Below are 26016 nucleotides of genomic sequence, written 5' to 3'. Positions count from 1 at the left end.
TTTCTCTGGAAACCATGAAGACACACAAGGTCAAAAATCGTGATTCATCATCTTGGAAAAAAAGCGTTTGGCTTTCTTGTACAAATTTGAGCAGTTGGTTCACTGCTGTAAGCTCTCCAAATTTAGGCACTTTACATCTACTATTCTAGTTCTCTGCAGTCTGAAGTGTTTTCCCCATAGTTCCATCAGGCATCTTAGTCTTGAAGTATTTCATGCCAACAGAAAAGGACAAGCTTCCCATTTTGCATACGTTTGACAAACATTTTAGTTTTGCTTTTAGTAATGGATTTCTTATGAATTCATCAGTAGAAGAAAACCCAGCTTTATGTGTGTGTTAGGAACAAGTTCCAAAGAGACTTTTTCAGCGGCAGTGTTCAGAAATGCATGACAGTCACAGACTGATACTTGAAATAATTTCTCTTTAGGTAGAGATTTGTAGCTCCCAGAAGAATAAAATAATCTGTATGAGTTTTCTAAGTTTATTCAAAAATCTGAATATCTATACAAGGAATAGATTGTTCTTTAACCTCCAAAAAATATTCTCTGCAGACAGTAGGAAAATGGTTATTAATTTTTGATCTGCAAATTGAGAAGTGATCTTGTCTAGCAAGTCCTTGGTTAATTTTAAAACAGAATTTGAAGGTGGTTTATATAAATATCTTAAAATTGTACCCTTAACCAGAAGAGGTTCCTTTGAAAGCAAAACCTATTTGCTGTCTCTGCTATGCACATTCCTGATGAGTGGCAAGAAGAGGATAGGTTCCTCATTCTGTGTACAGTCTGTCTTTGCGATCTGCCAGTAAATTTTCTTTTACTTATTTCTCAGGACTCTTATTTTCTATTTGCTAGGTGACTGCCCTTTTTTGACAAGTGGAAGGGGGTTTTTGAACCAGTCTGTTGGTTTGAATTGTTATTTCTAACATGCTGCTGTACTGACAGATCTCCCTTAAGAAAGTCTCTTTTCAATCACTGTATCCTCTTTTTACTGTTACAATCATGATTTTGTCAAAAGACGTCATTGCTGCTTTGTCTTTAAAAAAAAAAAATAAATTTATTTCCCAGTGACTATAAACTCTACAGTAAGGTCCCATGAACGTGTTCTGAAGTTAGTAAAAGCATCTAGATAATGGTGTACCTACAAGAGCAGTTTCATTTGAGACATGCCCTACTTCTTGCCATTCTGACTCTCTTGCAGTAGAATACAAATTAATCTTTTTGTAGAATTATCAAGTTGTACAAGCAGCAGCATCTTGCTGGCTTGTATTTTTGTATGATGCATCCCATAATAAGTGTTCCACTCATTCTCTGTGACTTCCCTCTCTTCTTACAGACAAGTGTTTTTGAAGAAAATACCTACAGCTATTCTTCAGCATTTCCAGCTTTCACTATGCAAATACTCTCTGGCACAGCCATAGAGATAATCTTGGTCTACATATCAGGAGTTCACCTAACTTGTGCTTCATGAGCCAAAGTGACATCCTCTGTTAAACTTTTAGCTGCCAGAGGCATCTATCTTTTCCTGTCTTTCAAAAGCTTCTGCATGCACAACTGCTCCCAATAGTACAGAGATTGTATCTGTAGTATTACCATGCTACCAGTTCTGGCAGTAGCAGGAATCTCCATGTTGTTATGAGATCTCTTGGCATATCATCCTTACAAAACTTAACATTGTATGTAAGAGCTGTGCAGTTTCTCATTTGAATGTAATGTGCAGTTACCTGCTAACGTGGTATCATGGAGAGTTCTTAGTTTGTGGAAATGATCTGTGTGGCAGTGTTAATCCAAAAAAAAAAATCAGTTGACTAGTTAGTGTAAGAAAGTCAAAAGATTCTTGAGTATAACACCATATTCTTTGTACACTGTTTGGGGGAGGCAGAGGGGACAGTGTTTGTGTTTATCAAAGTAGCTTGGTCTCATCAAAATATGCTTTCCTATCTCAGAACCTCAGATGATGCAGTCAACTGTCTTAGTCTCTTGTGTTTGACAGTGTTTCTAGTCTCAATAGTGTATTTTTAAGTTCTGCATTGATGCATGAATCTGGTGAAACTGACTCCTTTACAGTTTCTGTGTTAATGGAAGTTTATCCTAGGATAAATTTTATTTTATGACCGTATGGATGTAGAAACTTCTTATGTTGTCACGTATTCTGTTTTATCACTTTGTAAGTTCCATAATTTTATTGGTTTCCGCAGAACTAAATAGTTCGTAACAAAATCTGTACTTTCCCCAAAAGCCATTGGGACAGTGAAATATTCCACAATTAACATTCTGCTGTGAGGAAGCAAGTTTATGTTCTTCTATTGGGCTTAGCTAGTTTTGATCTATACTGGTATTTGCCTACACTTTGAGATTTTCACAAAGCTAAAATGTCAATGCTCCCTTGATTCTCCTTCATTAAGAATTTAATTGCTGCATCCAGTTTCATGTAGATGTGGCACTTAGGGACATGGTTTAATGGTGGACTTTGAAGTGTTAGGTTTACAGTTGGACTCTATTTTAAAGGCTTTTTTCCAACTTAAATGATTCCATGATTTCATATATTTGAATTCAAAGGTCTCAAAAGCCCAGTTTCCCTTATGTGGAAGCAGGTTGGTTAGATCTGCTATGTCATGGTCACCTTGTTTTTCACACATCTGTGTTATCAAACTCACATTGAAGTCACCGATCAGTAATTCTTTAGTTTCATTCTCTAGTGCCATCTAAAACTATAGGTCTGTGTCTTCCCAGGTAGAGCTTTTAGGATTTAAAGGTGGACTGGCAATTGGAGTTAGAGTGGGACACTTCACAGAGGCCTTCACTGCCTGGAGAAAGCCTTAAGTCTACACTAACTGGAGAAAGTCTTAAGTAGCCCAGTCTCATCCCATAACTGATCCTGCTTTGAGCAGGAGATTGAACTAGAGACATCCTAAGGTTCCTTCCCACCTGAAGGATGCTGTGATTCTTGATTCGTAAGTTAATGAACAATTTTATATAAAAACTTGTAGTTTGGTTCTGGATAATCTTTATAAGAGGTCTCAGAAGAATTTCTATGCTGACTGTGATTAGGCTTCTATTGTGTGTCATGCTGTAGTTCTTACCTGTTGAGAGGAGATCGCTTTACGTGAGTCATCTTGAGGTTCTAATAGCTATTAATTGTTCAATTTGATAAGTGCTTTGTAAACACTAATTTGTGAATGCTAATGAAATGTTTTTTCTCTCCTCTTTTAGTATAATATTTATATCCTCTTTTTCTTGCATTATAGGTTCATGACACTAAAACCAACTATGCATTATTATTGCCTCATCAGGTGTCAGAATCTTTTAGTGCAAATCCCAAAAGCAACATGGGAGCTGACTTTGAATGACAAGCAGTAGGAGTGGGACGTCTGGCATGTTGAGAGGGACATCAGTGCCTAGGTTGATGTCAGTTTAACTTAACACGGGAGCGCTTCCCAGCTCCTGGGCCTGTGCATATACTTTTGCTGCCGTTCAGGTTTATTGTCTGGGCATGAGTTAACTGAGCTATGAGAAATTTGGAGGGAGTTTACATTCAGAGGGATTGCAGCCATGTAAGTTGAACAGGGATCTCTTGGTGGTTGTGGAGAGACAGCAATTTTGTTTTGCATTTCTCAGCAGGCAGTTTAAATGCAGTGTGAAATATTTGGGATTGCCAGATGCTGAGTTTCACTAAATCCTAAACTCAATAAGAAAAGAGCTGCTTCTACTGGCTGCACCACAGCTTTTAGGTGGCATCTGCTTGTTTACTCCTGGTTTCTATGAGTATGGTGACTCTTCGACTCAAATAAGAAAACTAGAATATTGTAAATCATAGTGAAAACTTTATTTGCCCTCATATAATTGCTTTCTTAAAGACTTAATCTGGTAGTTACATTAGTGTAGCCTTTCCTCTTGGAGAACCTTTCTCACACTTGTTGGTATCATGGTTCAAGTTGTTGTTTATATTAACATTATTATAATATCACTTTCTAAGATATAATAGAACAATATATAAGATTGTGGATACAGTGGCATGGCTGTTGTTTTAGAACAGGTTTGTTCCTGACTGTTCTTATGTTTGGGGCAATGTCTTTTGGCATCTGATTTCTTCATGTTACATGCTTTGATGTGTTTAGGTAATAATATTTCATTTGTTTTTAAACTGCATTTGCTTTGCAACTTGGTCGCTGTTTGATTTCTGCTGTATGCAAACAAGCACAAGGAATTTAACAAGTTTTAACAAATCCATAAAAGCTCTGCTTAGTTAGTGGTTGATGTTCGCAGTTAATACTTGCATATCAACAAGATCTTTTGGTTTTAGGTGTAGTTTGCTACAGTAGGTGGTGGAAACGTCTATTAAAAAGGAGCTGAGAATGTTATGTGGAGCACATATTAATAATTTTGTACTACTTTGTTAATTATGCTTTCTAAAGTGCAAAGGTGTGGGCATTTCTTTTGGTAGAGGCTGTATGACTCTATCTTTGTCAAGTAGGTGTTGCTAAGAAAAAATTTATTGTGCCTTTTGCGAAATTGTTTAGTCATACTTGGATGCACCAGTGTAAATAAATCCCTTTTATGCTTCAGATATTGGTAGATATTTTTTCTTTTGGTTAGCATTTTAGACATTAGCCAGTATTTTTCACAGTTCCTTATGCTTAAATGCATTACTTATGCTTAAATTCTTAAATGTCTATGCATATATTTAAGGAAAAGAAAGAACGAACAATAAAATTACCTAATGCAGTGCATTAGTCTCTGTAGCTCAAGTTAAATAGACTTGAAGTTGTTTCCAAATTTATTCATGCTGTATAATCCGATTTCTGTAACAGGTAGAAATAGTGGCAAAGTAACTACCAGTATATTGGGACGACTGTGAAAGATGAAGTCTCAAATAAGAAGTAAAATATTGTATTCATACAAAGTAGTTTTATAATGTAATCGAATCCTATTTTTTCCATCCCTTAGATGATGAAGCATGCCTGGGACAATTATAGGCAATATGGATGGGGACATAATGAGCTCAAACCAATTGCCCGGAAAGGACATTCCACCAACATATTTGGTAGGCTATATATGTGTATATATATAAATATATAATTTTTTTTTTCTTTTTAAATTTACATTCTGTTCATGCTGTCCTCTTTGAAAGTCTACCTAAACTTCCTAGCAAATTTTTCTTTTATATAAATCTTTTGAAGTGTGGATGACAGAATTGTGTTGATTATTTCAGTGGTACTTCAATGGATTATTTGACTAAACTATCTTTTTGGGAGTAATATGTTCTTATTGTTACAAAAGCTAAGCTATGTCTATGTGCAGTTTCCTTGTGTACACACATATATAAATAAGAGTTACAATGCAGTGATGATATTTTGGGATGCAGTTACTGTAATTTAAAACAACCTCATCTTGTCTTGATCTTTGTGTTCAATTCCATGAGACTGTGATACAAGATAAAATGCACATAAAAGATGCTGAAAAACTGGTAGTATCACAGTGAAATTTAACGTAACTTTTAAAAAGAGATCTGGGTACAGCAAAAGTAACATTGTGACTTCGTGTGACTTGTGGATCCTGAACCTGTAGACTGTAATGAAAGAAAAAAACAACATTCAAAATACAGAAATTTTGAGAGTAGTGCCAAGTTTTGAAGAAATTCAATGGGTAGAGTGAGAATATTTGAGCAATGGAGTGTGAATGAATGTCGCAAATGCTATTTAGAAAAGTATGAAACGTGCGGAATGCAAAGATCAAGAATTTGAATAGCCTTGTACTGTGTACGTGTGATCAGACTAGATGGCTTTTCTTCCTTAAAATATCAGTGATCTGTAGCAGTACTGCTTTTGTAGTGTAAATGCATTGGGACAGAATAAGTATAATAGTGATTGGGAACTGACAAGCATTTTGTTGGTACTCGAACCAGGTAGGAATCAATTTTTTAAGTCCCCAGTTCCCTGGGACTGCTGGTGGTTCAAAAACATCAGGTGGTTTTAACTGTTGAGGACTGAGCTCTGGAGGTTCTCTAGGCTCATCCTCTGCTATAGCAAAACACATACCCTTGATGTTAGTGCTTGAGATTAAGCTTGGATTGGTCCAGAGTGCACCTATGATGACTAAGACATGAAGTTCATGCATTTATTGTAAAATGCAGCCAGGAGAGCTGTTCTAAGACTGTGTAGGGTCAGGGTTTCATACTGTATTCATCTGTGCTCTAGTATCTGAGAAAGGTACAAATTTATCATAACTACTCTTTATATCAAGAATGAGTGTGGATATACTGTGTATATCTTAAGTATGTTAGTACTGGTTATAATAATTTGCTTGCAATTGAGTCTTTATTGGCTTTTATTGTAAGGCGATTGGCTAATGACTTTGTGTGAGGTTGTTTCTCCTTGCAGCTGGTATTTGTTTTATTTATCTTGCTTTAAATCTTGAATTTGTTTCTTGTGGATGATAGCAATACAGATAAGGATTCTGTAATTTCTGGTTTTCTGTGTTTAGTGCCTGAACCCAAGATAAATTATTTTGACTTAAATAAAAATTCAGTTAGCTTTTTGTTTTCATTTGTAGGGGAAAAGTAAACTCACAGAGGAAACTCATTCCAAAAGAAGTGTCAAAGGAGTTGTTTCAAAGTATTGTAATACTTAAAGGGATTTTATTTTTTTTCACTCTGTCCCTTCCCTTGATCTCCTTAAGTTTTATCTTGAAAGCATTCTTATGTAAAGCATTCTTATATCTTACAAATAAACAAGTGATTTTATTTATATACAAACAGTTCTTCCTCAAATTTATCTGCATGATGAACTTCAACCTTAAATAAGTGCTGGACATGGATAAGGGAGATCTTTAACTGGACACACTGCTCCTCTCCCTTGCTCCCAGCAAATAAAATCCTTCCCCCAAAGCTGTACTTTGTAGAAGTTTATTTAAATCCAAAGGAAAATAATTTCAACCTCTATATGAGCCCTATCTGCAATACAGACTGTTTGCCTTTATGCAAGCAAACCCCTTAGAGCCTGGCAGTGATTGCATTCTGTGGTGCACTGGAACCTGCTTTCTTACACTTTGGCAGGGTGTAAAGGCCGATATTTGTTTTACTACTTTATATTCATTTATGAAGAAAAGTATAGAGTCGGGTGGAGTTGCTGAGGGAAGTAAGATGTAGAAGTTAGTGTGCTCAGAAGAAAAGAGTATCTGGACTGGATGAGGAGTTTGAAAAGTGAAATGGAAGAGCTGAAGGTGCAGCGGCTACTGAGCATAGTGTGAAGCTGCAGGGAAAGCCAGGGCAACAGGATTCAGCTGTGACAGACGAAAGGACATTTCTTAGGTTCCTGGAGAGTATTGTAGAGTATTCTTAGATAATTTCTTTTTGCTACCTTGTGTATTGGTACTGCTTTCATTTCTACTAGAAAAATCTCTTCTGCAGCTATGTTACCTATAATACATGGCTTTCCTTTATATTTTCTCTAGCTGATGAAGTTGAGTCTGACAGTGAAAATCTTTGTTCTCTTGTATGATGATGTAGTCTTTGCTGTTGAATTTGTATGCAGTTCCTTTGCTTAATATACCAGTCTTGGTTTGCAACCCAGAATCTATGAAGTGACTGTTTTTTGGGGGGTTTTGGTGTGCTTTGGGTTTTGTGTGTGTTCTTTTTGTTTGTGTTTGTTTTTGTTTTTATATGGCAGAAAAACATTTTTCTAATGTTTGTTTTTAATATGACTGACACAACATTTTGAAACTATTTTAATTTTACTCTTTTCTTTTTATTCCTCCTCTGCTTACTTCTAATACGTCTCCTCCTACTTTTTTCTTCTTGGAATGCTTATCCTTTGGAGTGCTTCTTGTTTGGAGTTTTGGCATCGTTGTCTGAAAGAACTTGCAGGCTTCCTCCACATTCAAGTTTCTGATCCTCTTATTCCAGCTAAGTCTAGCAGCCAATTCCCTAAATGTTTCTCCTTTTAAAATCCAGATACGATTTTGTGCCATTTAATTTTTAGCCAAATATGATTGCTATGTTCAAGGCTTATTTAATCTGAAAAGCTTTTCTGAAATTTATACGATAATATTCAGTATATTCCAAGTCTAAAATAGAATCAGCTGTTGTTGATTTGGTGGGTGGTTGGTAGGAATGGGGGGAAAAAAATTGATCCTTGTACCAAGGAATGTCTAGGCTGTATTGTTATTGCTAGTAGTTTACCAACCTCTTTTACTCATAATGATACCACTCCCAGTGGTATTTGCCTTTATAGAGGCATTACATAATTTTTTTGAAAACTGATGCTACTTTTAGTAAAAAAAAGCTGCACAGCAAAACTGTTTTTATTATTAATCTCGAAGGGGGATTTACCCAGACTATTTTCTGCCGTTACTGCAGTCTGTTGTACTTTCATTTCAATTCATTGCACGTCTGTGAGATTCAGCAAGGAGATGGTATCGCTGGTTGTCACTGCAGCCCTTTGCGTGAATCTTTGGGAAGTCAGGTTTACTGATAACTCTCAAGTGAGGCAAATGCAATTCAATTTAGAAGGCAAATGGGCCATTAATCTTCCCTGTTGGACTCCCCTTCCCCTCTGAAGCAGTGCATATCTATATCTATGCCAAGAGGAACATCAGTGTTCCCAGCATCACAAGATCAAGCTGAGATCAGAGAAGGGGAGAGAAGGTGGCCTGCTCTGCTCTCATAAATCTTAGTTTTAAGTCATTTAAAAAAGATAAAGAAGGATGATAAACTTTAAAGCAAGGTGCTGTGTGTCTCACTGAAGCATGGCAGCAAGAACATTTATGGGCTGCCCCAGTTAGTGTTTTGACTTTTATAACAAAACCTGCTGGAGTTGCTTTAGTTGACCTGCGACTAGAAACTCTTGCCAGTCTTTTTGAAATTTCTGGCCTGGTGATGGTAAATTGTAAAGCAGAGCCTGCTAAAAATGTTGCCTTTCAAACTGTGTAGTCAGTCAGTAGTTAAAATCTTGAATAGTACCTCTTCAACAGCTGGGTCTCAGAATTAGTAGGCTGGTGCTCCTGTTGGACAGGTGACTGAGAACTGGTGGGCTTTTAAAAATATTTACATTTAGATGACATACGAAACAAACCTTTATAGTTTCTGTGTTGCTGAAACAGGGTGATAACTTGCTCCTGTTTTTGTGAAAGTTGTCGGTTTTTGAAAGAGCTAGTAATGTCAAGATATGTTATTTATTCCTTCCCTATAAAATAAAGTATAAAAGACAAGGAGAAATTATATCAGAGAGGTGTAATTTCACTTTGTACTTTAAATTTTTATTTGCAGCTCTGCTGGTGGTTGTAGCAGCTAAGCTAAAAAAAAAAAAAAGTGTTTTGCAGGAATAATTTAGCAGCTGCTGGGCATTGTTGCAGAGGTGGGGTTGTATGGGATCTGGGTCAAGTTCTCATTAGAATACAAAGAGTGAAGACAAAAGGCCGCTGGCAAATGATGCATGTAAGATCATGAGCAAACATGACAAACACTGAGCCTTACTTCAGAAGGTTTTTTGTCTTTAGTGAAAACCGGAGTAATTGATGGTGTTGGTAGATTCTCTTACTGTAATGAAATCTGATTGGATTTGATTTTGGGGATCAGAGTAATGGTCTGAACTATGCTATTTAAAGATGATTTGTCCCTGAACTTGTTTGGTGACCCGTAGGTGAACATCTCGTGGAAACACCAGTAAAGTTACTCAATCTAGATATGCTTCAGAGTTTTAAATTATGTATATATGTGACATCTTTTACTTCAGTATCTTATGAACTAATTACCATAGCACAAGCCCGGAAGACTCTTTATTGTGAGTTAAATTGAGCAGTTTGTACTATTGGGTTTGTATCAGTCTTCAATCAATCAAGTCAAGTTTATTTGAGAACCTGAATGACTAAGAAAAAAAAAGACCACGGTCTTGGACAACTCAGAACATCATCCTCAGCAAAACTAGAAATCATGGGTGGTCATCTTACCTGATGCTTTCTGAAATTAGAGGTCTGAAAATTGTTGTGTGGGGGTGTTTGTTATAGTGTTGGTTTTGTGTGTTTTGTTGTTGTTCGTTTTTGTTTTGTTTTGGTTTTTTTTATGTGTGTGTGAAGTTGACTGTGCAATGTGCCAAGTAATAAGTACATGACAAAGTAATGATAGAAACTCTTGCAAAATTGTAAACTTCCCGTATTACTTGCAGTGCATTTCTAAACCTTGCATTTGTACGTGTTCTGTCTAAAGATGAGCTGCGTTATGTGAAGATGATCTCATAATGTATACATAAATAGATATGTCTAGATATGTTTTGAAGGGTGTGAAAAAAATCTTTCCTAAGTAATAATGATGTGGAGTTTAAGTTGTACATGCTTGCATACCAGCATGCCCATTTTCATGCAGAAGGTCTCAATGAAACTATTTCATAATTTGACACACTAGGACTGTCTCACGCATCTATAGTGCTTTCATGCCTCTCCTGATCTCTTACTGCACATGCCATGTAAGTGGTCAGTTTAATTTGTGATGCCTGCAGGCTCTGTCTTGGGATGTTGCATTCTGGGAGGAAGGCAAAATTGTCAATGAAGTCACATTGTGGTTGCATTTGAATTATTTAGTAGAGCCTCAAGGCTGCAATGCAGTGCCATATCTCTTCTCTAACACATGACCAAATGCAGCTGTTCTCTCTTTTATGAGGGACTTCAGTCTAGCACGTTCAGTGTCATATAACATAATGTGCTACTGCTTCATATATTGGGAAAAATGAAATTTTGAGGTGCATGTTGGTTACCAAGCCAAGATGTGACCAAGGGAACAACTCAATAATTCAGCTGGGTCAGCTCTAGTAAGGCGATTTTTTTGTTCCTTGGTTGGTTTGGTTTGTTTTTTTAACTTGCCAGCAGACTACTTGGTTTCTGCCACCTCATTGAGTGTGTCCTGTTGCCTGGTTGCTGCACAGCCTGTCTCAGCTTTCTGCTACCAGTGCCACTGATGAACCCCCCTGACCTGGGAGAAAGTTGCTGAGCCGAGTGCCCACTGCTGCAGCGTGGGAAGCTCTTGCTGCAGATTCCTGTGTTGCTAAGCAATGGAGATCTGACAGCGCATTTCTCCGCCGTGCCGTGCCGGAGAGCAGCGATGCTCCCGAGCCCCGCGGAGAAAGTGCATTTGTCAGGCTGCAAGGGCACGAGCCCGTTGCGAGAAGGAGCTGAGTCATGCAAAGGCATCTGTTTTTCCTGTACTTTTGGCAAGAACAGTAAAGCTTGGGAGAGTAACGTCATTTCTTTGTCCAGTTTGTGTTCTAGAAAACAAGAGGTACAGTATTTCTTGCAAACACTACAGAAAAATTATTTAACTGCTGTTGTTATAGTTGCGGGTTTTGTTTGTTTTAATTACCCTAGAAAATTTTCATTAGTTTATTAGATGTTTTCGTCATTTGCCATGGTAAGTTATTGGGCTGCCTGAGCTGATCTGACACTTTTATCTGCTGTTATCTTAGTTGTCACTTACATTCTAAGCTCACGAAATTGAGTGTCAAGGGTGACAGGTTTCCTGGGCCTTTTTTGTTGTTGGTTGTTTTTTTAGCTGCTAAAAAACCTGCAAAGTTTTAAACATTATGGAGACAAACACTTTTACTGGGAAGAAAATAGATATACCCTAAAGTAAAAATTGAGGGATGACCTTTTGAAAATATGGCTAAAAACGTCTGTTGTCTTCTTGCCATAAAAATCCTAATGAAGAGACAGGCAGGAGAAATAACTTCTGCTCAGCATCCTTTTCCTATACATGTTTTCAGCCTCTGAATTCACATGGAGGATAAATGAAAACAAAAAAGGAATATAAGGTGTAAATACATAAACAAATTTGTTCTTGACTTGTTTTGAGGAAAAAAGTGCTAAGCAGTTTTTGAACTGCATGTGCACAAGTAACCTACCCATCATTGCCTTTTTCTGTGGCAAATGAAAGGGGAAAGAAAATCCATTCATGCTGATTCGTAAAGAGAGGCAGTTTCATGATACAAATTTCAACCCAATGTCTGTATTGCTTACTCTGTTTTTAAAGTAAATGGAACTGGCCTTGGGACAGGCCTATGTAGCTGTGCCCTCTGCAAAATCAGTAATGAGTGACTACACTGAGACAATGTTGAATATTACATGTACATTTAATGTGTTGTTTCTTTTTTTTTTTTTCGGCCAGTAACACAGGTTTTTGAAAGGTAAAATTTTAAGAACAAACGTAAGTCTCCAGTTGCTGGCCAGATTTGGAATTAGAACAGTGCTCTGATAACACAAGAAAAGTTCCTTCAGGTCGGACAAAACACCAAACATTATCATTACTCATCCTCCAAAAATTGCTCACAGCAGGTACCTAGGGAATAAATCTAAGAGCAGGAAAAGCCTGTACAGACTGAGTGTTTCTCAGAGTTCTCTCCAGGTTTCCAGAAGTTTATGTAGTGGTAACACTTGGGTGGGCAGAGGCAGAAAGTTTTATTTAATAATTTTTACTTTATTTTTCTGTGATCTTTGTCCAGTCTGCTTTCGAGTCTGTGCAAACTTAAGCTGCTATATACCATTGTGGGGGATTCCGTAGTTTGATTCTATATTATGTAGAAAAGTTTAATTTTGAAGTCTGTTACTGTCCTAGGCGACTAGTTTTGGTACTTGAAAAACCCAACACATTATTTGTCTCTTCCGTGGCATTCATGAGTCTGTAGAACTGCTTATGCCCTCAGTTGTGTGCTTGTCTTTCATGGAGAGTCTTGGTCTCTTAAGTAATTTCTCATGTGTACATTTTTTCATACCCTCTACATTATCTAATTTCTTTATGTATTTTCAAGTTCCTTTTTTTCTGAAAGGCAGACTTTGTTCTGATTTCCATTTTATTAACTATTCCTTTCCTAATAAGTGTATTTTTCATCTTTTAGGCTCCTTATGGAGTCTAGAAGCTCACTGTAGGGTGGCTTTTTTACGGTAGCATTCCTTTTCAAAACCCTAATCCAATGTGTATAGTATTCTGAATGATTTATAAATACGATGACTTAGAAGTATTTTCAAATGATTTAATAAATAGGCATTCAGCTCTATAGGATCTCACTGGTGAATTCCCTTCACAGTGGTGGCAGCTTGTTTACACTTATCCCATTTCCTATCTTTTAAACCATTATTCATCTGTGTGAGAAAAAGAGCCTTTGAAGGGTATTCTTATATACCTTCTGTATATATTCTCTGTCCATACGCAAATTTGCTTCTTAAAAAGACTGCAACATTGATGCGATGACTTCTCTTTATGAAATTTCTTACTTTTCCTCAGTTCATGTAATTTAAAGCTGTCCTCTGACTGATACTGCTAATTGGGAAAATAGTGTTTTGTAAACAGTATTTTTATTTCACTGCAATAGACAGGGTGTTTATTCAGAACATTATTATTCTCTAAAAACTGGAAATGTGTGCAAGCAGGATGCAATCTGGCTGTGATTCTTAACTGTTTTAGATTACTGGTGTCATAGATAAAGTCAACTGTGATTGGCTATAAATATTTTTGAATGTTATTGCTATGTCATCCAGCTGTTACAAGTATGCCTGCGCATATCAGGAAAACTCACCACGAGCAACTGTTGTTTGTTCTTTTTAATACAGCATTCCCACTGAATCCTTCTCACCCAGTCTGTATTAGCTTACATATAACACATTTAGGTCAGTTGTTCTCAATAGCTTTTTAACGTGTTTCTGGACTGATGTTAAATCCTATGGCATTATTCAGAAGATTGAGAATTCTGCCTTTAAAAATAAATATATAAGATGCACAGATTTAATCCCATTAAATAAACACACCTTATTTCTGTAACCTGCCTTATAAAATAATGGAGTAATCATCTATGTCAATGGTAATGAAGAAATTAAGTCATATTAGAGTTCAGGTCTCGGGCTCAAACTGAGAATTTTTGTTCTCTCTAGTAGCATCCTCCTGCTTTTTTTCTTATAAACCAGATGGTTTGCTCTGAGGAAAAAAAAAATGTTTCCCATTGGGAATCTTTGGACTTCAAATAAACAACTCAAGCTACTCCAATCATGGATAGCAGCACTTAATACCATTTATTATCGTGTGTTTGATAAAGCATAAGCAAAACAGTGCTGGGTGCGCAGGGAGTCTGCACTCCATCAACACACACACGAAGATCTCCAGACTGGCCCTTTTTATTGTCCTTGAGTTCCAGATTTCAGTTAGTTTCAGCCTATTTTAGTGTCTTTGGTATTAATTGTTCTTTCCTTCGTGGTCTTCAGAAGGCCTTCTTGCAGTTGGTCATTCTGGAGGAAGTTCCTCTTTTTTCCTCTATGTCTTCTTCTTACCTTGTTACCTTCTAGTTTCACAATTAGTCTTACAGTTGGTTTAAAGCAAGCCAGGTTTACAATTAGCCACACAGTTTGCTCAAAGCTTAGCCGTTATTTCCTTTGTCTTAGTTTCATGCCTTATTTGGTTGAGGGGGTCTTATTAGCAATTGCAATGTCTTTTGTAACTTTCGTAATGTCCTTTTTGTAACTTTCTATGCAAGTAGAATAGCTGTGCTCTTTTACCAGGAATCATAATTACATTTTTCACAGACTTACGTTAGTTTCGATTTGGGAATTATTTAGGTTGTGGGAATGCTATTCCTGAATTTAAACTTGTTTTCAGTCATTTGGAATTAAAACCAGCAGGTGTTATAAGGAAATGAAATTAAGGCTATGCAGTCTATTTTGGACTGTGTTAAAATATTAAGTAAATATTAAAATATTAAGTAAATGAGCATACTGAGATCTAAATCTAAATGTGGTAAGGACAGCAATATGGATATGTGTGCAAAGATGGAGGCAGATGCAAGGATGCTTTGTTGTTGTCTGAAGCCATTTACAGGGCAGCTGTAATTTAGAAGCAGTTCAACCACATGAGTGCAGGGCTGTGCTTGTACCTAATACACTAATATTATTCACTCTAGTTTTGCAGCGTTCTGATGAAGTTTTAACGGCTACCACATTGAAATCAGCTCCTCTTCAGCTGTCTTAAAGAAAATTTACAATGTGGTTTGGACCGAAATATGTGGAAGTGGCCCAAGCATTTATCTAAAGATGGAAAAGCGTCTGTGACATGATGGCTGTTAGAGGTGCATTTTTTCTGATGCTTCTCCTGCTACCTAGCTGACAAAGTAGTCTAGCTTATGATTGATTATCTGTAAGCAATTGTATCTTTACTGTCTTGGAAGATCAGTAGTTGGCTTGCTTCATGTATAAGATTTCAGCACTCGAGTCACACAACTGTACTGGAGTCCAGATAACATCTTGCTTTCTTATTTACTGTCAAATATTAATCTTACTTTGCTTGCAGCTGGGTTTAACTGACTACTGCCTGTATTTACTTTTCCTAATTTCTCAAAATGGAGTTGCTCCAGATCTGTATTTTTTGCTAGTTTTGGCTGGCTACTTCATGTGTGCAGCTGATTGTCATCATCATTCAATTCTCACCTGTTATACTTACCTCTCTTCTTGATACACTTGCATCCTCTCCTTTTTACTCAGTTTGTTGCCATCTCCTCTCCATTGTTCCTTTCCTACTTTGAAGCTCATCCTAACCTTTCTCTTTGACATTGTGGCCTTTCAGTTATCACTAGGTCTTAACCTTCCACTTACTCAAGTCATAGTTCCAGCATTAATCTTATAGTCTGCACACAGTCCACTCCTCCTCCTATCTACAGTAATTCAGTTTTGTGTTTGTGCTTAAAAACAAAATAAGGGGTGGGGGAAGGACAGGATGACTGAGAGAAATGTAGAAAATTGAAATGGTTTGGTATTAATATGCTAAGCCCTTTCCAGATTTAGTTTTGAGGGCATCAGGCTTTGCACTAAAGGAACTGCATTCAGATCTTGCATGTATGAATTTTGAGGTAAGCTGAAGGGCCGTGTAGAATTTAGTTGCAGTGCAAAGTGAAGCAATCAAATGAAAAGCAGGGAAGAGGAAGGTTTACTGTATTATAAATTCTTAGACAAAGTTTTTAAATTTGTGTCTTAAGGACACAGCTATTTAAACAGTAGTTTGTTAATGAAAACATTTACCTGCAGGTTCACTTTTAAACAGATTCAAAGAACAAAGACTAGCATGCACTGAAATGCTTCAGTCCTGTTACTTCCTCATTTATGAAATTAAGTAAAGCATTACAATTGATTATTTAATGTTATTGATATGCTAAAATACTTTACTTTCTGATACAAAATACTTCTCATGCTGCCTCTTATCAGCAGTGAAACAGAACTAAGCAATCAATATGCTTAGTTTTTTGTTCTGCTTTTTTAATTAGTCTAAAATGTTAAAGGCAATTGGTTTCTTCATGGATACTTAAAAGCTTATTCATTGCATTTTATGGCTGAGTTAAAATCATATGTTGCAGTTTTGTATGAAATATATGGTTTCATTGACTAATTTTGAGGCACTTGTTTTCACAGTGGAATTAAACTCTGTTCAAAAGTTTAATTCATTTTCTTAAACATTATCTTGTTCCTCGTGAGTCATTAAGATATTTTACAAGTGGTATGCTTCAGTAGTGGCAGCTTTATTGCCAGAGCCTCATTAGAGAAACAGAAAACTGGGTTGATAACTGTGTGCTTTTCATTTTCATGTTATATGTTTCTTTACCAGGTCTTTAGTTGTCTGTCACATTAAGAAAGCCTGTTGCTATGGTCTGAAAACTTGAATTCTTTGTATCTTTTTGAGTAGCAATTGCTATAGTTCTCCTAGATCAGTACAGTCTTGGCCAATCTTCATTTTTCAGCCATTCTGAAGCTGGTCAGGCAGGAATATCAATAACAAGAGTATTTGTTTTTTAAAGACTGTAATAACTCTGTATTTAATGTCAGGCTGAGTTTGTCAAGGAAACATTTTTGCTCTCTTGCTAGGGATTAAAACACTTGCCTATGTGAAAAATAACTAATCATTCTGGTTCAAAGTAATCCAGGTATACTTCCTTGATGAGGCTTTACATCTCCTCTTTCATTTCTGGAACCACTGCAGTGGAATCGGGAGGTTCTGCTCTATGCTTGGGTGCACCCCAGTTGCTGTGTTACTCTGGCAGTAGTGCTGGACTGCTCTGAAGCTCAAGTCACCTGCCAGAGTGCAAATTTAGCGTGGGTATTAAGTTAAATTATCCCTCGAGACTTCAGTCCTCTTAGGTTCATTTTGCAAACTGATCCTCCTCTCATCCCCCATTATACACACCAGTAATCAAAGGTGTTCTGTTTCTGGTAAATGATGTCTGTCTGGGGCCCTGGAAAAAACAAGAACTGGATATGGGTGGCTATGAGACCAATACTATTTCTGGCACATGCGGTCTGTTTGTATCTTACTGTTCTGTCCATCAGTAGGATCTTGCCATGGGTTCTGGGTTCTGCTGTTTTGAGAGTGAAAGCAATTTCCTTACATCTAGGTCTCTAATCTCTACACATAACTAGCCATGGATTCCAGGTTTCTAATGCTTATGAAGAGAAGCTGGCTTTCTGGGTTGTAGCATAACTTATTTCCACAGCAGGGATGCTGTGATGTGGAGATATTTGCTTTTGTATGATATAGAGGCAGTTGTCTTCAATAACACCCCAAATGCTTTTACTGTATCCATCTGCTTGTTTTTCTCAAGCAATCTTGCCGATTCCTTTAGCCTTCATCAAAGCACAGCTGGTGATGGTATCTGCAGGCTGTCCTTGTAAACAAGAGTAAGACTCTATTAGATTCATCCTTTTTTGTGTTTCACTGGTTTAGAAAATATTAAAACCCTACCTTGATGGTGAAGGAATTGATGAGCATCCCACTTCTGTGTCTTTGATCTGCTCTCTCTTCTGCTTGATAATAAAATATTTCCTTCTTAGTCACTGCGTAAGGCAGGAGGGCAAGAATGGTTACATCTACCTATTAGGGCCTTTTGTATCTGACTTGCCTTGAAGGCGGAGTGGCCTCATGGTAATTTTTCCACTTAGGCTGGTTTCCTTTGTAGCAGCCCTTCTCTGGCTGGCTTCATGTGCATTTTAATAATGAGAGACTAATTTGATTTGCATTTTCTTCAGGTTTGTTGCTACTCTGACTGGCCTTTGGATAGATACCAAGTGTGTTCTAAGACACTAACACACTAGTAACACAGTAGTGTTAGAGTACACACAGACAGAAGGTGAAAAGGGAATTGAATAATATAATCCATAGCTATAGTTATTTGAAATCTGCTGACCATACAAATCCCATCTTTGCTTCTTCTGGAGTGTGATCTCCTGCTGTTGACCCCATCCAGCCGCTCGATCACTTCACCTCCCACTCAGGGGCATCAGGGAGAGAGACTAGGAAGAGCAAAAGTCAGAAAACCCATGGCTTGAGATGAAGACAGTTTAATAAATAAAGGAAAGGGGTGGGAGCGGGGGAAAGTAACGCAAAGGCAGACTGAAGCCCAGCTAGTCCCTGGGGAATGGCCACCTGCCAGACTAAAGCCCCTCCTGCCCAGCGTTTATCACTCAGTGTGATGTCATATGGTATGGAGTGTCCCTTTGGTCAGTTTGGGTCAGCTGTCATGGCTGTGTGTCATGTCCATGTGTCCCATGCCTCTTCTCACTCTCCCCAGCCTCTTGTCCACTCCTGGCTTCTTCGCTGTGGTGGAACCCAGAAGGAAAAATAAAAGAAAGCCTTAATGCTGTGCAAGCACTGCTGAGCAGTAGCCAAAACTCTCCTGCATTATCAACATTGTTTCAGTCACAAATCTAGCCTGCGGCACCATATAGGCTGCTGTGAAGAACATTAACTCTGTCCCAGCCAGACCCAGTGCACCTGCTCAGCCTTCAACCTGGGCTAACGAAAGCCCCTGTTGAAGTGTTTTTCAGAAGAAGTACCGAGACTTGTGTGTGGTATATACCTGTTGAAAAAAGGAGTAGGTATGGGTGACATGTCAAATAATCAGAGTTTCTATGAAGCACCTATTTGATGATTACTTTTCAACTCTGAGTGCATGACTTAAATTTGCTGTTATAGAGTTTAATTTGTCATCTTCTTGTTTACATAATATGTCTGTCTCAAATTTTCATAGTCGTCTTTGACTGTAATTGCTCTTTGCTAGTTTGCATATTTTCTCTTGTACCTGACTGCTCATAGTCTCTTTTGCTTCCACATAATAAATACACTAAGCAACCCTGTAGCTGGTACCAGACTCTGTAAATCTCTCTACGTATCCTTATGGTATAATCACAATGGGCTATTTATTTTCTTCATATTCCTTTTGTCGTGAAACACTTGACAATGATCTGTCTCCCCATGCTTTGATAGTCTCTTGCAAGACTTTAAAATGGTATAAATAAACCAGTTCTTCATCTAGAGCTTTGACATACTGAAAGAATTTTAGATAGGAAGATCATTTTTCTTTTAATGGCCCTGCTGTTTACACTTAGTCGTATGACTTCAGACTGTAGATTTATGTACTATCAGCTGAAGGAATTATTTGTCTAATCTCAGGAAACTGAAGTCTACATAAATATAAATCTGAATTGCTATTTTGCAGTCCTTTGGCATAATACTCTTGCTTATTGAGAGCGTGCATGATTTTGTTAATAGTTCAGCTATTTCACTGCTAAATTCCTTCCATTACTTCATGATGGATGTTCTGTTTTATTTAGAAGAATGAACGTTGCATTCATGAGGCAAACTTCATTAAATTTGGAGCTCAGTCAACTAGAACTATAATTATATGGAGAGGAAACTTCCTAATCTGACATTTGTGAATCTGCGCCCTTTTGGAATCAGTTATTATCTTATGCAACATGACCAACTGAGCCTTTGTATTGAGCAGAGGCAGACCCTGGGAGGAGTGCCTTCAACTAGAAGTATTATTTTCTATTATAATTTGACTGTTTTGTGGCCTTTTTTTACCACAATGAGACATCTGCTCTCTCTGTATGTGGAGCAATAATAGATCAGACTGGTTGAGGTGGCAGTAAGCAGTGTATATGCCTCTAAAACATTATCTGATTACCTAGAGTTACTTTATTACTTTTCAAATCGCACCTTCTGGAGTCCTAGAAGTCCTAGAAGATGATCCTCTTGTCATTTAAGGCAAAATTTATGAACGTTAGCATGGCTATGAAAAGAAAAAATACCATATTCTGTTATTAGTGAAAACTGCTTTCTCTTTGTGACTTAAGACTGAATGTATTGACATTAGGAGGGGGAAGTACAGCTGCCTATCTGTTGTCTGTTTTGCCAGCACGTGTGACTCTAATGCAGGCCTGTGATCTTTGAATACTTGCTTTGGATTTCAGCTGATGCCTTCCTGGTAGTGCAGTACATTTTAAGATGGAAGAAGGCAGCTCTGACAACATCACTGCCTGTCCTGGTCAGGTTTTGGACCTCAGCAAATACAGAAGAATTCAGCAGAAGCTGTTATTGAGAAACAGATTAAGAATTACATCCTCTCCACATAGACCTCCAAGAAGGAATCTGAGAGCAATTAATTAATTTTACTCTCTAACCCAAACTAGTGTAGTCCACAAATGGTGTTAAGTGTATTGTGCTCTGTGTTGCCTTATGTGCAGTTCTGCTCTTTATTTTTGTAGGCACAAGACTTCTGGGTGTGAACTCTGCATTTTGCACTCTTTCCCCTCAGTGTTCAGGAGGAAGGAATTAGTTTGCTTTGTGCTGCCTGATTGACACTTAAGTAAGAAGACTGGGTAGACAATCTGTTACAACATATTGACTCGTCATCTCTTGACCTTTTGGAAATGTGTTCAGCCAAGAAGGTTTAAAAAGATTGTTCTTTTGAGTCCTCCTCAAGGAAGAAGTGCTGGTGTGCAGTTAGGGTTAGTTAGCATATGTTTAAGAAGAAAAAGGAAAAATAAACCTTATTCAGTTGAAATAGCCTACTTGCTAATAAGAAGAAAAAAGATTAATTTATTACAGGTTGGGATATAAATGCTATCCTTAGGAGAACATAGTAAGAAATAGTTGAGTTCTCACATAGTCTAGAAACTATAACCATACTGATCTGCACGTCAAACAGGCATCCATCACTGCTCAGGGGAGAGGCATGTGTGAGCTGAAGGGTCTTTGCTCAGTAATGTTTGTTGGATATTTGTGAGTCTAGGAAAGACAGATGTAAAAGATGAGAGAAAGGGGCAAAAAGGCAGCAAGAGGGAGAGCTTGAACAAGCTATTGAAGTGTGGCCCAGACAAAAGCTTAGGATATGAACCTGTGCCTTTAATTGACTATTAGGGGCAAAAAAATGTTGAGCAATTCTGTTTTGCTTTGTCAGGCTGTGTTTATTTCTGTGACTGCAAACAACACTGGAGAATCTTATGTGAAATGGGTTGTCAGTCAATCCCTGTTGGGGTCTGTTGGTTTAGGTGAGATTGCTGTATATGTGGTTGAGAGCTCACTTTTAGCACTGCGAGGATGAAAGCAAATTTGTCTGTGTATGGTGAAGTTGTATTGTTCAATCACTGTGGGATGCACTAGGAATCCATGGACACTTTTGGTCAATTATAGAGAGAGCTCTGTTCCAGCAGTTTGGGACTTTCTGCTCTCAGTCTCTGTCTGGGTGCATCTATTGAATTCATGAGGTGGCAAAAATGATCATGGGCTTTTGCATTTTCATGGCCTTTCTTTCATGTTTTGGTGCGTGAAAAAGGTGGTTTAAATTTGTGTTTTCAAAGATATTTTCTGGAGAGCTGGAAAGCAGATGGCCTTGTGACCAACGTATTGCTGTCCCCCTTTGTGAACACTTGAATGTACTTCTGAGAACTAGAAAATTGTAGATTACCATACAGTGGTGTCTGAACTTTTTTCTGGGCTGGGTGGAAACGATGACACAGCAATCCATCCTCATGCAATGTATTCTCCTCACCCTATGGCAATTGTAGAATATGAGAGCTTGCTGATGTGGTTATCACTATTTTTAACTTAGATGGTTTTTATTTTTTGAAACTATTACAAGACGAGCTTTCAAGGTTTCCCAAGGCTATGCATCCCTATTTGTTCAAACACCATGTGTATTTGAAAATTCTATCAAAGTGGTTTAAATAAAGGAATATAAATTACTTTGAGTGCCATAGCAGTATAACACATTCCAAATTTGTCAAAAATACCTTGTCAGCTAATACTGAAGTTAGTCCTTCTGTCATGGTCTGATTTGCATATTTTTGAAGTGATAAATTAGATAACTGTCACATGCTTATGAAAAGGTGTGAAGTGCATGCTGTAGCTCTGCTCAAAAAACACCTCTACTTCAGCACAAGCAATGGAATTGTCGTTTGCTGGAGTCATTAAACCTTTCTGTACTTAAGCACCACTTTGAATTCATTTCCAGGGAGTTATCAGTCTGCCTGGTTGCTGTCACGGTTTTTAACCCAAGCTAGCAATACAGCCACGATAGCTGCTCACTCACTCCCCTCCCAAACCCCCCAAATAGGGGAGAGAATTTAAAGGGAATTCTTCATGAACTCTGTCCACACTGAGCAGCCAGTCCCAGGAAACAGCACCTGGTCCCAACAGCCGATCCTGGAGAGAGGAAAAAGATAAAAAGCTGGAAAGGCCCAGAGGCCTCTGCAAAATGGCAGGATGGCAAAAGGCCAAACTAAAGAAAGTCCCAAACAGAACTCCCCCAGCTCCAAAAACAAACACACACCACCAACCACAAAGAAAAGACAACATATGAGAACCTGGAAGATCCCAATACAAAGCATGATGCTAGTGGGATGGAATACTCTTATTGATCAGTCTGGATGTCAGTCAAGGTCTGCCCCATCTATGCCCCAAATTCCTGGCTGCCTCACAGCTGTGGGCAGAGTGCTCAGAATGTCCTTGGCTCTCAGACCAGAGCAATTAAAAACATTAACTCTGTGCTGGGGTGTTATCTCTTTGTTGTCAAAATCAATTAAAAAAATGACCGTGCTAGCTGTGAAAAAGAAAGGTTTGTAACTGCATGAAGAAAATTAACTCATTTTCAGTCAAACCAGCACAGTGACCAGTTTGTCAAAGGAGGTGTCTTTTAATTAATCTTGCAAAAGATTGTATGTCTCAATCTGTACTTGAATATTCGTAACAAACACCACTGACTTTAGACTTTCCCTATCTAGTTTAAATTAATTAAAACAGCTGCACAGCTGTTTTCGAAGAAATTAGTTGGTGACTACTTTGTCATAGAGATTGTTCTGTTCAATTTTTATTATTCAGGGAAAGAAATCCCTGAAAATGGAGTTAAGCTTGCATGTAACAGTCATTTAGGTGTGTAAAAGCAATACAACGGGGGTGAGTGGCTTCATTGAGTTATTGTTGTGCTTGAGGGGGGGAAAATCATATTTCTAAACACGTTAAAATCAGAAATGAATGAATGGAAACAACCAAGCAGGGACACTATGGTGTAGAGATTTCATTATGGATGAAAAGCACATTAAATAAAAACCAAAGCTAAACACAAAATTGGTATAACTTGTTAGGAGACTCCTATCATTAAGTTGCTGTATATAGTTGTTGTACTGTTTTGTAGAATAGTGGTAGGAACAGTGAAATTCAGCTACTTTCTTAGAGCACAGGAAGTTCCATACACTTCATGAAAATAAATAAACCCATCGTAGTTTTTGCTTTCCTCTAGAAACAAAGACTACTAAGGGCAACAGCTTGGGTTGGGCTGGCCTAAGGAGGTGAAGGCTAACAGGAGCAATGGCTCACCGCCTCTTCATCCTGCCTCTCTTGTACAAACTGATGAGTCACTCATCAATCAACTCTAAATTGCTGTTATTTCAAGTGAACGGCATTTTAGGGTAAAGCACCATTGATTTTTGTTTGGCTTCAAGTGCTCCACTTTAAATGGTGACAGTTGAGGAATCCATTAGTGGCTCAGTGTGGGTCCCTGTGGGCAGCGGCCTGAACCCTTGGAGAACATCTTGGGGCTGCAGCTTTCCTATTCAAGCCGAGCCAGGACATCCCTGCTCGTTGGCCCCTGCTTTCAGTCACCGGGTAGCTTCCGTAATTCCAAACTTTGAGCGTTTCAGTAGTAAATGTTGGGAAATGCAAGGCATGACTACAAGTACTGATTGCTTTATCTTGCATATACTCTTTTTTTTTAAAAACACTTCTGCCTTAGAATTCCTAATAGCTTTTTGAGGCTGAATGTCTTTCTCTCCTTTTTTTGTGTCAAAGTGCAGTTGCTCCTGTTCAGCTTAGGAAAGCAGATGAGAAGGTGTTTTTTTGTTTTGTAGTTTTTTTTTTTTGTTTGTTTGTTTGTTTTTTTTTTTTTTTTTTTTTTTGGGGGGTGGTGGGGTGGTTGGTTGGTTGGGGTTGTTTTTGTTTTTTTTTCTGTCTTTAGTTGTCTTTTCTCCCCAGAAGCCAAACTGTGCCAGAGGACTGATGCTTTGAAAGAGAAGTGTGACTATCTTATGTAGCTTCTGATTCCTTGCTCATTTTGATTATTCCTTGTGATGTCATCTTTGTAGTAACTTTGCTACTGCTTAGGTTATCATACTTGTGATGTTTAAGAAAAATAAATAGTCAAGAAAAGTAATGAAACAATCACTTGTAATAGAAACTCTTTTTCTTGCATGTAGGAAACTCACAAATGGGTGCTACCATAGTAGATGCATTGGATACTCTTTATATCATGGGGCTTCACGATGAATTCAGAGAAGGACAAGAGTGGATTGACAAAAATCTTGATTTCAGCGTGGTGAGTAGAGCTTACTCTAATATTTCTTTAGTCCTTTTCACAGTGTTCCTATTGGGGGGAGACAGAAGAGGTCTTTTGACAGGAACTTTAAAAAATTATGATTCAAAGTATCAGATGTAATCTTAAGTGAAGTTCACTGTTTGCAACTATTTTGAGAAGAAACGTACCCAACCCTTTCACACTTTAATTGTAAGTAAAGACACACCTATATATTGTATTTTCAAAGTACAAATTATAATTTGTGTAATGGAAAAAACGGAAAGTGGTCAGTGAGAAACAACAGGGTTTCACGAATGAAGGCAGAAAGTTAAGGCTTTACAAACTGATAGTAATTGGAAATAACCGAGCTGTGAAAGACTATTTCCATCCAAACCACGGGGTATAAATTATTTAACAATACGATCTCTTCCTCCATGTCTTTAAGATGTTTTAACATGAAGAATGCCACTTGAATGGTCCTAGATTGCCTACAGGTTCTGAGTCTAAAACAAAAATTTCCCAGTTGGTCATACAGCATCTGACATTCTTTGTGAGTGCAGAGTTTGGAAGCACTGAATGGAAGAAATGTCTCTGTTTTATGCTTATTAGATTAGTGTTCTTATTACTAATTCTGGAACTGTGACAGAGTTTGTATTTCAATCCTTGGCCTTGCTCTATGGTTCCAGAAGGAATTTTTCATTCAGTAACACATTAAATGAAATGTAAGGGTACAGTCAGAATTGAGTAGATGCTTAATTTTTTTATATTCTATTCTTCATTTCAGAAGTGATTGTTTGGCTTTTCTCCTGTTGTTTTATATGTTGATTGTCTGGCAAACATTAAAAAGATTCTACACTGCTTTTTTTTTTTTCTCTCTCTTTTTTTTTCTCTTTTCTTTTTTTTTTTTTCCCAGTTAGTGCCAGATAATTATTCAGTGTAAAGCTGAAGACCCTAAATATATCAGAGACAGTGTAGACATAATGGTACCATTATGAGGGTGAACTGAATTACTCCAATACTTTTGTCTGATCTGAGGCAATCTCAATACACATTTGCAGAATTAATATAGGATTTGGGTGGAAGAAATTTATGTGACCTGTTGGGGTTCAACAACAGCTTCCTATGTATTAAAAAACATTTCTGAAGTTTAATGAACTGTTTTAGATATACACCACACTTGAGTAATTTCCTTATGGATTGAAGTTTATAAATAAATACATAAGTTTCGTCCTCTTGAATTCTTGCACTAGGAAATAGAAATCATTGCTTTCACTCTAGACTGTACCATTACTTGTGTGATTCATTACTTTAATAGGTATGAAGTGGAACTATATGCTGCATTATTGGTATTTTTCTTCTATCATTTACATTTGGGAGTATTTCAAACTTC

General features: G+C 37.6%; 1 protein-coding gene across 1 annotated transcript in view; it reads left to right on the top strand.

The window, feature by feature from the left end:
• Positions 1-26016, top strand: part of MAN1A2 (mannosidase alpha class 1A member 2) — a 151005-nt gene that overhangs the window by 45698 nt on the left and 79291 nt on the right. The window contains exons 3-4 of the mRNA XM_005506260.3: positions 4942-5038; positions 24529-24647. Coding sequence (XP_005506317.1) covers positions 4942-5038; positions 24529-24647 — 216 coding nt within the window. The remainder of the gene's footprint in view (positions 1-4941; positions 5039-24528; positions 24648-26016) is intronic.

Source organism: Columba livia, chromosome 1 (genome assembly GCF_036013475.1).
Source record: "Columba livia isolate bColLiv1 breed racing homer chromosome 1, bColLiv1.pat.W.v2, whole genome shotgun sequence".
Classification (NCBI taxonomy): domain Eukaryota; kingdom Metazoa; phylum Chordata; class Aves; order Columbiformes; family Columbidae; genus Columba; species Columba livia.
This window is presented reverse-complemented; position numbering and strand designations above follow the sequence as displayed.